This window comes from Pelodiscus sinensis, chromosome 14 (assembly GCF_049634645.1).
Source record: "Pelodiscus sinensis isolate JC-2024 chromosome 14, ASM4963464v1, whole genome shotgun sequence".
NCBI classification, from domain to species: domain Eukaryota; kingdom Metazoa; phylum Chordata; order Testudines; family Trionychidae; genus Pelodiscus; species Pelodiscus sinensis.
In genome coordinates, this window is record NC_134724.1 from 7314911 (window position 1) to 7328202 (window position 13292).

At 45.8% G+C, this 13292-nt stretch overlaps 1 protein-coding gene and 1 long non-coding RNA gene across 6 annotated transcripts in view; one reads left to right on the forward strand and one right to left on the reverse strand.

Moving 5' to 3' along the window:
• Positions 1-1822, forward strand: part of LOC106732434 (uncharacterized) — a 94793-nt gene extending 92971 nt beyond the window's left edge. Inside the window, exons 8-9 of the long non-coding RNA XR_012895703.1 lie at positions 271-355; positions 1311-1822. This is a non-coding gene — a long non-coding RNA (uncharacterized LOC106732434). The remainder of the gene's footprint in view (positions 1-270; positions 356-1310) is intronic.
• LRRK1 (leucine rich repeat kinase 1) overlaps positions 1-13292 on the reverse strand; it is a 149119-nt gene that overhangs the window by 20984 nt on the left and 114843 nt on the right. For all 5 annotated transcript variants that reach the window (XM_075896927.1, XM_075896928.1, XM_014576607.3 and 2 more), the window contains 5 exons: positions 7218-7415; positions 6307-6584; positions 5295-5489; positions 4312-4463; positions 2817-2934 (listed from right to left, as the gene is read on the reverse strand). In XM_075896927.1, coding sequence (XP_075753042.1) covers positions 2817-2934; positions 4312-4463; positions 5295-5489; positions 6307-6584; positions 7218-7415 — 941 coding nt within the window. The remainder of the gene's footprint in view (positions 1-2816; positions 2935-4311; positions 4464-5294; positions 5490-6306; positions 6585-7217; positions 7416-13292) is intronic.

Genomic DNA, 13292 nt, shown 5'->3' on the forward strand with positions numbered 1-13292 from the left:
GACAGTCTCTGCGCCAAAGGATAAATGGGCACAAATCAGACATTGATAAAGATAACATACAAAAACAAGTAGGAAAACACTTTAACCTCCCTGCACATTCAGTAATGGATATAAAAGTAGCCATCCTTCTACAAAAAACTTCATAACCAGACTACAAAGAGAAACAGCAGAGCTGCAATTCATTTGCAAATGTTACATGATCAAATTAGGACTGAATAAGGATTTAGAATGGTTCTCTCACTACTAAGGCAATTTTCCCTCTCTTCATAGTCACACCTCCCTATCAGCTGCTGAGAGTGAGCCACATCTATCCTGACTGAATTGGCCTCCTTGAGACTGGTCCTACCTTTGACAAGTAACTCCTTTCTTTTGATATACTAGTATATATTAGGGACCACAACGTGTAGTCAACTATACGATTAACTGATAAGCCTTATCAGTTAATTTTGTTGGCTACACGCATTTCTGCTTAAAAGCCAGTTCCCCCCAGCACTAGCTCTGCAGTGTTGCCTTCCCCTCCACCACATTGCTGCCTCTATCAGAGGCAGCAGTAGGAGAGGGAGGAAAAGGAGGCTGCCACGAAGTAGACTCTGTCCACAGAAAGCCTGGGCCTGCCATGAGAAGAGGCTGCTTTGCAGCAGCAGCCCCTGTAGGAAGCAGAGCAGTCTCTGTCCATGGGAAGCTCAGACCCCCCACGGACAGGGGCTGCTGCCAGACCTGCACTGTCCGCTACCAACCTGGGATGCCGTGGATAGAGGCTGCTTCATATCAACCTCGCCCACTCCTTTCCCTCCCTCCCAGCTGCAGCCTCTGTCTGCAAGGAGCTCAGACCCCCATGAACAGGGGCTGCTGCCATCCCGTGCTTCTGACTCTGTATAAGAGGTAGCAGCATGGGGCGGCAGGCAGCCAGTCTGCACGGGGAACTGTTTTTTTAGACTGGCTCCCCTGGCTGATCGACTCTCACCTGGCACCCCGCACTGTTGCTTATGATACAGAGACAGAAGTGAGGGATGGCAGGGGGCTCTCTAGGAGTGGGTCCAGAGCACACTGGCTGCCAGCCCTGCCCCTGGGGACTATCGAATAGTTGTGTCACCGATAAGAATTCATGCGGCTACATGACTACTCAATTACCCAATATCTAACATCCCTAGTACATATCTATCTATCTATAGATATATAGAGATATACACACACCCCTGCCTCTGTAATTTCCACTCCAATGCATCCAAGTGGTTTTTACCCACAAAAGCTTATGCTTAAATAAATCTCTCAGTTTTTAAGTTGCCACAGACTCCTCACTGTTTTTGCAGATACAGAGTAAAGTGGCTGCAGCTCTGAGACTTGCAGTTTCCTCGCTGACCAAGCTGCAGGGTGCATCACTGAATATGTATTTCAGCCAGGATGCCCAGCCCATACAAAAATGAGGACATGGAAAATCAGAACTACAGCTCGGAGGAAGTGGTATGGCACCATATGGAGATAAATGTAGTTTAATGTTGAAGTGATTTAAACTAAACGCTTAATTTTTGTTCAAGCTGAAACAAAATATCTCATCTTGGATATGTCAAAATGTTTCATTTTAAATCCAAAATGTCAAAATAAAATCCAACCTTTTTACATGTACATTTTTTCTGAGATTTCTTTCTGTGAAAAAATGCCTCTACTTTGACTTTTTTGACTTAATTCAGGACAAATAAAATGTCAACATATCAGAATTGCCTGCAGGATATAAATTCCAATTTTCACTCAGCTCTAATGTGCATACATATGCAAATACAACTGGTTGAGTTACTTAATACAGATAATTCACCCAATTCATTTAGCCCCCTTTCTATTTGTGAAGCTCTAACTTTTAGGAATTCATTTGTAATAGTTCAACAGGTTTCACAAGAACATTTTTGTTTTGTGTCAGAACCTAGTTGCACTCAACATGGTTCTGCCTGAAGAGTAGATAGGGACCTAGAGAGATAAATCCACCGTGCTATCTTGGTCTTATCTTCTTAGCCAGGGATTTTAATCAACCTAGAAGAGCTGGGTACCCATATCCCATTGATTTTCAACTCCCTTATTTTTAAATCGCCAGTCTCAATGTGTTTTCTTCCATCTCTGTTCCTTGTCACTTTCAGACAGGATTCTTTACCCGACAGATCCCTCAGTACTGATGTGCTATAACCTGGGACAGTTTTATGCTGGACTGCTGTTGTTTCCACATTTCATTCAGAACAGCAGAGCCGCATATCGCCATTCCCAGCCAATGGGAGATGTGATCGCCCAGACCTGCGGAGGTGCAGATAAATATAGCGGCAGCAGCCCACCAGGGGCTAAGCCATTTTGTTGCCCACCCCTGCTCTAAATACTAGCTAATGACCGGTGGAAACAATACACCAGTGAGAAAGCAGATGTGAAGTTTGACTTCCCATTGGAGACACTCATTGTTGTACTGATTCTCTGAGCTTTACATTACTAATTTATTAAGCTAAGTCCATGTTTCTTTAGAACACACACAGAAAAGATTTTTCCAACAGGGAAAGGAAGCCCTGGAGGTTTTTCGCCTTCCTCTGTAGCATGGGGCACGGGTCACTAGCGGGAGGATTCTCTGCATCTTGGGGTCTTTGAACCATCGTTTCAAGGACTTCAATATCTGAGATACAGGTGAGAAGATTATTCTAGCAGTGGGTGGGTGAGATTCTGTGGCCTGCATTGTGCAGGAGGTCAGACTAGATGATCAAAATGGTCGCTTCTGACCTTAAAGTCTATGAGTTTATGAAGTGCACACAACTAACAAGAAGAGCGCTCAACTTTCGGATAACATTTACCTCTGTGGCAGTCCATAGGGCACTCTGAATTTTTAACTGGCAGCATAACTTCATTCCTGGGCAGCTCATTCTCTCCACTTCTATGAGTCCTTTCTCTGTATTCACCACCGTGTAGTTTCTGAACGGAGGAAATGTAATTTGTTACAGCAACGATGCCAATAGTAAAACAGCATTAACAGGTAATTGCAATTAATGTGTTTGCATTGTACAATTTGGAGATCACCTAATGTGTTTGACTGGGTCACACATATGGTCGGCTCGCGAGCTATCCATCATCCTGCAGATGAACAAAATGCTCTTAATCTTTTTTGGGGAAAGGGGAAGTATATCATAGAGGGAGAAAATTCAGACACTTTGAAGTGCTTTCTGCTACTTTCTCGCAAAGTGTACTTCAGCAATTGTCTTGTTACTCTGATTATTTTGCTGCCTAAATAAAAGAAGTGACACATCAAGAAAGGCTAAAGATCCTTGAGATGGTAAAATAATTTTAAAACATTTGATTAATGAATATTTTAGTGAATAAAAGCAGTACGTTTGTTTCACTGGGGGTCACATTTCAATAGGTTTTTTAACAAACCATGAGTATTCAAAAATATGTCTATGAAACCCAGAAGTTGCACCTATTTTAGCATGAATAGCTATATGTTCTGAAATGTTTCCAGATGTGCATATCCTGTTACTCACCTATCTAAAATGGTTTAGTTATCCAATCAGAGAGCAGAAATAAATACCATAAGGCTTAAGCAACCAACCAACCAAATGGCATGAATGACACAGAGTGAAAGTAAACAGTTCATGACTAACATGCAGAACCAAAATTATTTACCCCTACCATTTTGCAAATACTTGCTAATAGCGAATATCTGCCTAGAAAATCAGGATCAGCTGATGAATGGTTTGCAAATACAAAAAGGGGTTACAAATTCATAATGAATATTATTCATAAAAGGCAGTTTGACCAGCAGTAAGAAGCATGTTCTTGAATCAAACACCAGCATCAGGTCCCATTTAAGCACTTGCTTATTAAGTCCATTCCTATTCAGTAAAAAACTTAAGTATATACTAAACTTAAGGCATGGGGTTAAGTCCAATTATTTCAATTGGACTTAAACACAGGCTTAAGTGCTTTGCTGAATAGGCCTGGAATGCTGAATCGGTCCCTCAGTTAGGAAAAGTTTAGTGTCAAATGGCCTCATTAGCAAAAGAAGATCAGATCTAGTCTCATGTGCCAATACTCCATCCATTATTACAGGCTCCTAAACCTGATAATTTGAAGCTGAGTTAAGCTCAGTAATATTCATTCTGAAATAATCACTGACAGATTACTAGTTAAAGCAGTCTGGGAAAATAGTGTTCTATGTATTTTTGGAAGTGCTCCTAATTCACTTTCACTTTCCTTCCCTATGGCCCCCTGGTACGAGTGCTACGTTGAAAGTATCTATGTTAAATCAAAAAGGATGAAAAGAAGTTTAAGGGATAAAAACAAGCTCTCTACCTGGTATCTTCCTTCCCGTCCCAGAATACCACAGTGTACTCTTGTCCTTGGGAAGAGAAGAAGGAAGATTGCTTCCCACAACACAGCAGGTACATGAAAGTAGGAAAGGTAGGATCTTTCAACTGTCCTACAACAGAAATGGCCAATGGGCGCTGAAGAAAAAAAAAGCCACAAATACACTGAATGACATGTATTTTGCAGGTCAAGAATTAACAATACATTTATAATAATTACTGTTTATAACATCTATAGTTTATGCTGGGGATCTGAAAAGAACCTAGGAGAGTTAGGTGCTCAAATTTGCACCCAAATCCCTTAAACTTCTTTCAAAATATGTCCCACGGCTGTTGCCTGAGTTTTGCACTTCAGTGTAAAAGAAACATAAATAACAAGAATCAAGGCAGATCTCTCTCCTTCCACTCCTCTTCCTTGCTTTCCCCATTATGATTTTATCTATGATTCTCTTGCTCTTTCAGCATTTAGAGAAGACAGCCACACTTATCAGAGAGTATAAGTGTCTGTACGTAATTACAGAAAGATGTAAGATGTAGCACAATGTAATCTCCTTTTATATTTGAAATCCTTTTCCGACCCATGGTGCCTTCTTTTCAAAGCTGCTGAATTTCTTCTAGCTGTATTCACAGCATGACACATCAGTGGTTTTTAGTAATTAAGGGTGGACTCTTGCCCCACTGAAGTCAATGAGAGTTTTGCCATTGATTTCTTTGGACCATGATTTCACCTTAAGGGTAAGCATACAGAGACTCCATTCATGAAACCCATACTAAAGTCAATGGAAGTTAGGTCCCAACTACCAGCAGGTATAAATGTGTGGCCTGCCATTGATGTCACTTGAGTAGTATCCATTTACACCAGCTGAGAATCTGGCCGTTAGCATGTAGGAGAGGGTGCTGCAGGATGGCCTCTGTTACAAGCAGTAGATAAATGGTCAAAAAGTACCAATTGTCATCCCTGTCTTGTACCTTTTCTGGCTTAGTGTCCCAACATTCCATCATAAGTGTCTGCATCCTGTAGAACTGCACTTCCCCCGGCTGCCCCAGAATGGGACGGATCCCTTTGGACAGCTTCTTAGCAATCTGAAGCTGATGTTGTCCAAGCACAGGGCGCTGTCCAGACAACAGTTCATACAGGACCATTCCATAGGAAAACATGTCCACCTAAGGCAAATATCACACAGTTAAGCACAAAACTCCCCTCATGGATGAGGATGAGGTATGGCTATTTATTTATTTTTTGAAGGGAGTTTTATTGTTTTCTAGAATTTGAGATATAATATCGACAGCAGTGATGGAAACCAAACAATACATAAAAACAAGCATTAAGAAGTACAACAAAATCAGCAGGATATTAAGGATATGTATGCACTCCTGTGTGGAGGGGCCAGGCTTATGCACCTCTTAAGCGTTTGCATAGCTGTTAGGCTGGCTAATTTCTTCTAGAAAGAATGAATTGACCTAAATGAAGAGTCCAAATAGCTGTGTTCCCAGGGAATCTTTCCTGGCACATACAGACGTTTCCCATCTAGTTGCAGTTGGTGTTACGAATACAGAGTCCAGTATGCATATGTCTTGCTTTGGTCTCGTGGACAGTTAACACAATGACACAGAAAGTTTCCTCCCCAGCAATTCTATTTAATCAGATCTCTATTTGGGCCAGCATTTTTAGAAATGGGTGCCTCAAATTAAGATTCCTAAATCCATAGTTAGGCAACTAAATAAATGGCCTGATTTTTCAGAGGTGCTGAACAACTTGCAGCTCCCACTGATGGGAAGTTGTCGGGCACCTCTGAAAAATCAAGCTATTTGCCTACGTGCCTAAATATGGATTCAGGAGCACAACTTTAGACACCTATTTCTGAAAACCTTGTTTTTTGTCAGCAGGTGTGAGAAAGCTACATTAAGGGTCTTGGTGAGCATCTTTCTCATTGGGTTACAGATGAGAAATGTGCCTCTTCAATAGAAATTTCTTAATTACCTTTTCATCATAGACGATTCGAGGCCTAATCTCTGGGGCTTGGTAACCAGGAGTGCCTTCCACTCCAAGAGCTCCTTCATGGAATGACTGTCTAGAAATCCCATAGTCAGACAGTTTGATGTTGACATGCTCTTTAATATCCAGGGACCACACTAAAATATTGTCAGATTTTAGGTCACAGAATATGATGTTCTTCTTATGCAGGTAGGCAAGGCCTGTTGCAATTTGATACGCTATTTTCTGGGTCAGCATATGCCCCAGTGGCACAAAGGAAGCCTCTGTTATAAACGAGAAATGCTAGGTTTAGTAGAGAAAATTTTCATAAGGATGACAATCTACTTCTTAACATGTTACTCTGAATGGGATGATGTGAATTGGCACAGTTCACCTTACAGAATTCTGCCAGGTTAATTTGAATCCCTTACTATGAACCGCTTAATTTCAGTAGTTCATAACGCTCTTGTAAAATTAAATGTTGGGCTGAAACTAGACAAAGTGCTGATATACAGATGGGGCCAAGTTGTTAAAGGGGTCTAATCCCATTTCTGGATTTTATGCCATTAATTTAACAAAATTATAGGTACTAGAATAGCATTTAGATCTCAAAATATCTGATTTTCAGGAGGAAATTGCACGTGCAGAATTAAAATGAGATTTGGACAGCCAATTCCCATTAATTTTAACGGGAATTGGCATATAAATGTCTTAGATAGATTGCTCAGTCCAAATGGCAGTTTTCATGAGAGCCTGCCAAAATCTCAGCATGAGAGAAATTCCATTACTGCCTACCCAACTTGGAAAAAACATTTTCTTTCTCTACTTCTCAAAAAATAGCTTCAGTGTTTCAGGCCATCTGCTCACACTGTGATATGGGGATTGCATTATTTTCAGGGTGCACGTTTAGCTGTTACCTTTGGACTTTCCAGACAACACAGTTGTGAGACTTCCCAAGGGGGCCAACTCTAAAGCAAAGCCGAGAGGATGGATATTAATCCCAATCAAGGAAACAATGCAGGGGTGTTGCAAGGAGTGGAGCATGCTGGCTTCCTGACGGAACTCCGAGAAATTCTTCATGGCATCCATAGCTCGCAAGTGCTTCAGCATGGTATCTAGTAAAACACACAAGCCTTTCACGTCAGCACGCGGCACCGTAACAAGTGAGCCAAGTAATGCAGTGTCTGTGGTTTTCCCAAAAGCTAAAAAAGAACGGTTACTTACCTGTAACTGTTGTTCTTCGAGATGTGTTGCTCATGTCCATTCGAAGTAGGTGTGCGCGCCGCGTGCACCACGTCTTCCGGAGCGTTTTCCCTAGCGGTACCCGTAGCACCGGCAGGGCGCCCCGTGGAGTGGCGCCGCCATGGCGTGGCGCCGCCATGGCGGGGCATAAGTACCCCTGCCGGCGCTGCCCCACCTCAGTTCCTTCTTGCTGGATACTCTGACGAAGGGGAGGTAGGGTGGGAGTCGAATGGACATGAGCAACACATCTCGAAGAACAACAGTTACAGGTAAGTAACAGTTCTTTTCTTCTTCGAGTGGTTGCTCATGTCCATTCGAAGTAGGTGACTACCAAGCTAACCCCAAGGAGGAGGGGTCGGAACAGTCATAGCACCAGAGTCATAAAGGAAGGTGAACAATAACAGATTTATTTGAACAAATAAACAGTGACAAGTCACCAACCCCGAACAAAGACAACCAGATCTATATATTTACATATTTATATCACAGATTCAAGGACTGCAGAGCCCACCCTTGCATCCTCCCTGGCCTGTTAAGGTAGCGCATAATGTGTTGCAAACGTGTGGAGGGAAGACCAGGTGGCTGCCCTGCAAATTTCTGAGATAGGTATTTGGGCACCAAAGGCTACCGAGGACGCCTGCACCCTGGTAGAGTGTGCCTTCACCCTGGGTGGGGTTTTTCCAGCCAGTTGATAACACTCTGCTATACATTGCACCACCCATCTTGATAACCTTTGCGTGGAAATAGGTGAACCTTTTCCCTTATCCCCATCTATAAAAAGGGGAATAAGAACAACCCAGGAAACTACAGACCGGTCAGTTTAACGTCTGTCCCAGGGAAGATAATGGAGCAGGTAATTAAGGAAATCATATGCAAACACTTGGAAGGTAATAAAGTGATAGGGAATAGCCAGCATGGGTTTGTGAAGAACAAGTCATGCCAAACTAATCTGATAGCTTTCTTTGATAGGATAACGAGCCTTGTGGAAAAGGGAGAAGCGGTGGATGTCATATACCTAGACTTTAGTAAGGCATTTGATACGGTCTCGCATGATCTTCTTATTGATAAACTAGGCAAATATAACTTAGATAGGGCCACGATAAGGTGGGTGCATAATTGGCTGGATAACCGTAGTCAGAGAGTTGTTGTTAACGGTGCTAAATCCTGCTGGAAAGGCATAACAAGTGGAGTTCCTCAAGGGTCTGTTTTGGGACCCGTACTGTTCAATATCTTCATCAATGATGTAGATATTGGGATAGAGAGTACGCTTATTAAGTTTGCAGATGATACCAAACTGGGTGGGGTTGCAACTTCTTTGGAGGATAGGGACATAATTCAAAATGACCTTAGCAAGTTAGAGAAATGGTCAGAGGTAAACAGGATGAGGTTTAATAAAGAGAAATGCAAAGTGCTCCACTTAGGAAGGAACAATCAGTTCCATACATACAAGATGGGAAGCGACTGTCTAGGAAGGAGCATGGCGGAAAGGGATCTAGGGGTCATAGTGGACCACAAGTTGAATATGAGTCAACAGTGTGATGCTGTTGCAAAAAAAGCAAATATGATTTTAGATTGTATCAACAGATGTGTTGTAAGCAAAACTCGTGAAGTCATTCTGCCGCTCTACTCTGCACTAGTTAGGCCTCAGCTGGAGTACTGTGTCCAGTTCTGGGCGCCACATTTCAAGAAAGATGTGGAGAAATTGGAAAGGGTACAGAGAAGAGCAACAAGAATGATTAAAGGTTTAGAGAACATGACCTATGAAGCCAGGCTTCATGAACTGGGCTTGTTTAGTTTGGAAAAAAGAAGATTAAGGGGGGACATGATAGCGGTTTTCAAATATCTAAAAGGGTGTCACAAGGAGGAAGGAGAAAATTTGTTCCTCTTGGTTTCTGAGGACAGGACAAGGAGTAATGGGCTTAAAGTGCAGCAGGGGAGGTTTAGATTGGACATTAGGAAAAAATTCCTGTCAGGGTGGTCAAATATTGGAATAAATTGCCAAGGGAGGTGGTGGAATCTCCCTCTCTGGAGATATTTAAGAACAGGTTAGATAGACATCTGTCAGGGATGGTGTAGACGGAGCGTGGTCCTGCTTTGAGGGCGGGGGGCTGGACTCGATGACCTCTTGAGGTCCCTTCCAGTCCTATGATTCTATGATTCTATGAAATGCAACGAACAATTGTTGGGATTTACAGAAGGGCTTGGTTCGGTCAATATAAAAAGCCAGCGCTCGCTTGGCATCCAGGGAGTGTAGAACACGCTCCTTAGGGGATGCGTGAGGTTTAGGGAAGAACACCGGTAAATAAATCTCCTGAGATAGGTGAAAAGGAGAAACCACCTTCGGGAGGAAGGTTGGATGAGGCCGTAGCCTTACGTTATCATGTGAAAAAACAAGGTAGGGCGGCTCTATAGTCAGCACCCTTAACTCTGATACCCTTCTAGCAGACGTAATGGCTACTATGAAAGCAACCTTCAATGAAAGGTGCCTTAGTGAGCATGTAGCCAAAGGCTCGAAAGGAGGGGACATCAGCCTGTGAAGGACCAGGTTGAGGTTCCATTCAGGGTATGGAGCCCTCACCGAGGGGTACAATTTCTCCAAACCAGTAAGAAACCTTTTAACCACCTGGTTAGAAAAAAGAGAGGTTCCTGCCGTACCAACATGGAAGGCAGAGAGAGATGCCACATGGACTTTAATAGAAGAAAAGGACAGGCCAGAAGAATGGAGTTGAAAGAGATAGTCGAGAATAGTTGGAATAGGGGCCGAGGACGGCTGTACTCCTCTCCAGGACGCCCAAGACGAGAAGTGCCGCCACTTGGCAGCGTACGACCGTCTAGTAGAGGGCTTCCTGCTGCTAAGGAGCACCATCTGTACCTGTCGGGAACATTCCCTTTCTGGTTGGTTCAACCATGGATAAACCAGGCCGTTAGGTGAAGAGACCGGAGATCCGGGTGAACCATTACCCCTCCGTCCCAAGGTTGGGTTAGCAGATCTCGAACTGGAGGGAGTGCTATAGGGTCTTGGGTCAGCATTTCCACCAGGATGGGGAACCAGAACTGCCTGGGCCACCTGGGGGCTATGAGGATGATCGAGGACCTGAAAGTTCTCGCTCTGGTCAAAACCCTGGAAACTAGTGGAAATGGGGGAAAAGCCTAGAGAATGCCCTTTGGCCACACGGTCGTCAGGGCATCCCCCCGGGGAATATTCCCCCAGCCCCAGCAGGGAACAGTAGTTCCCGCACTTCGCATTGCGTGCCGAGGCAAACAGGTCTAGGTGGGGATAGCCCCACCTGCGGAAAACTTGGCTGAGGACAGAGTCCTTGAGCGACCACTCACGGGCTCCAAAGGATCTGCTCAGTGTGTCTGCTAGCAGGTTTTTGCACCCAGGGAGGTACTCCGCCTGAGGCGTGATATTGTGCGTGACACACAGGTGCCATAGACGCAGGGCCTCCTTGCATAGGGGTGGCGAACGCGCCCCACCCTGCTTGTTGAGGTAGAAAACCGCTGCAGTGTTGTCCATACGTACCAGGATGAGCGGTGGGAGAACCTAGGCAGGAATGCTTCGCAGGCCCTCCTCACCGCCCGCAGTTCCCGGACGTTGATGTGCAGGGACCGTTCGGAAAGGGACCAGAGGCCCTGAGTTCTGTGGCACCCGAGGTGTGCTCCCCATCCCAGCTCGGACTCATCGGTGACCAGCGTCAGCGAGGGGGGAAGGGCGTTGAAGGGAACCCTGCTGCGCACCACGGTTTCCTGGGTCCACCAGAGTAGGGAGTCCAGAATGTCCAGGGGCACTGTAACTATGGAGTCCCAAAGACCCTTGGACTGGCAGAAGGCCTTTGCCAACTCTGCAGGGGTCTCATCCTCATCCTGGCATGTCGCACCGTGTAAGTGCATGCCGCCATATGGCCCAGGAGCCTGGAGCAGACCCGAGGAGTCGTGATGGGGGACCGGGTTAGTTCTGAAATCAGCTCCACTATGGAGAGGAACCTGCTGTGGGGCAGGAACGCTCTTGCCACCTTCGCATCGAGGAGGGCTCCCACAAACTCTATGCTCTGGGAGGGGGTGAGGGATGACTTCTCGACATTTATCACGAGCCCTAACCTTAGGAAGAGAGCTCTTATGAGTGATACATGAGCTTCTACCTGCTCGTACGAGCGACCTCGGATTAACCAATCGTCGAGGTACGGGAACACGTGTACCCCTCGATTGTGCAGAAAGGCGGCAACCACAGCCATACATTTTGTGAATACCCTTGGTGCAGTACATAACCCAAAGGGGAGTACCGTGAACTGAAAATGATAACGGCCCACCATAAACCGGAGGAACCTCCTGTGACTGGGCCTGATAGCCACATGGAAGTAGGCGTCCTTTAGATCGAGAGTCGCGTACCAGTCGCCCATTTGTAGCACTGGGATGACCAAGGCTAAAGTCACCATTCTGAACTTGTGTTTTACCACCGCCTTGTTTAAGTATCGAAGGTCCAGGATAGGACGAACTCCCCCTTTTGGTTTTGGGACGACAAAATAACGGGAGTAGAACCCCTTGCCCCGCAGATGCGGGGGAACCTTTTCTATTGCTCCTTTTTCAAGGAGTGCCCCCACTTTCTGAAATAGGATGTGTTCGTGAGGGGTGTCCCTTATTAGGGACAGGGTAGAGGGTTTTGAAGGCGGTGGGCCCAGGAACGGGATAGAATAGCCCGTATGTACAATGTTCAGGACCCAGGCATCTGATGTTATTCGGGCCCATGCCTGGGCAAAACGGGAAAGCCGGGCCCCAAACGGGGGGCCAGGGTGGCAGACTGGTACGGGACTCTTTATCAAAATTGAGGCTTGCCCTGATTGGAAGGGCCGTGGGGACCTGCCCGCTGGGAATCTGACCTGGGGCGACGACGTCGACCCCTAGGCCCTTGAGGGTGCGCAGCCGCCCCGGAACCTCCACCGGAGGCCCGGGAGTGGCACCTCCAGAAATCCCCACGGGGGACATGGGGCTGCGCTCTACCCTGTTGCCTATACGGCAGTTGTCACCGCTGCGTGGCTGGTGTATGTATGCCTAAGGACTTCAAAGTTGACCTAGTGTCCTTTAGGGTATGGAGCCTGGAATCTGTGTGCTCCAAGAACAAGGCCTTCCCTTCAAAGGGCAAGTCCTGTATGGTGTGCTGCACGTCCGAGGGAATCCCCGAGACGTGGAGCCACGCTCCACGGCGCATAACGACACCCGTCACCATGGTGCGAGCTGCCGAGTCCACGGTGTCCAAAGCCGCTTGGAGGGCAGTTCAAGTAATGACTTTACCCTCGGAAGTCATAGCTGCAAACTCCTGGCGGTCCTCCATCGGGAGTCGGTCTCTAAATTTTTCGACCGCCTGCCAGGTGTCGAAAGCATACCTGCTCAGCATCACCTGTTGGTTAGCGATACGGAGCTGCATGTCCAGCTTCTTAGGCTCCCTTGCCTTCGGTGAAGGCCCGGGCTGGGGAAGCCTTTCTTTTTGGGCCGCGGCCTGAATGACCAATGATCCCGGAATGGGCTGGGAGTAAAGAAATTTGTGACGAAATAACGCCTTTCTACCCCTTTTTGGGTGGGAGTCAGAGTTGCTGGCGTTTGCCACAGGGCATTAGTAATTTTTGAAACAGTTTTATTGAGCGGTAGAGCGAAGCGCGCAGGGGTGTCCTCAGTGAGGATGTCTACCATTGGATCGGTATCCTCGATTATGGGCTCAACTGGGACAGCCAGGTTGGAAGCCAGGCGCTGCAGGAGGT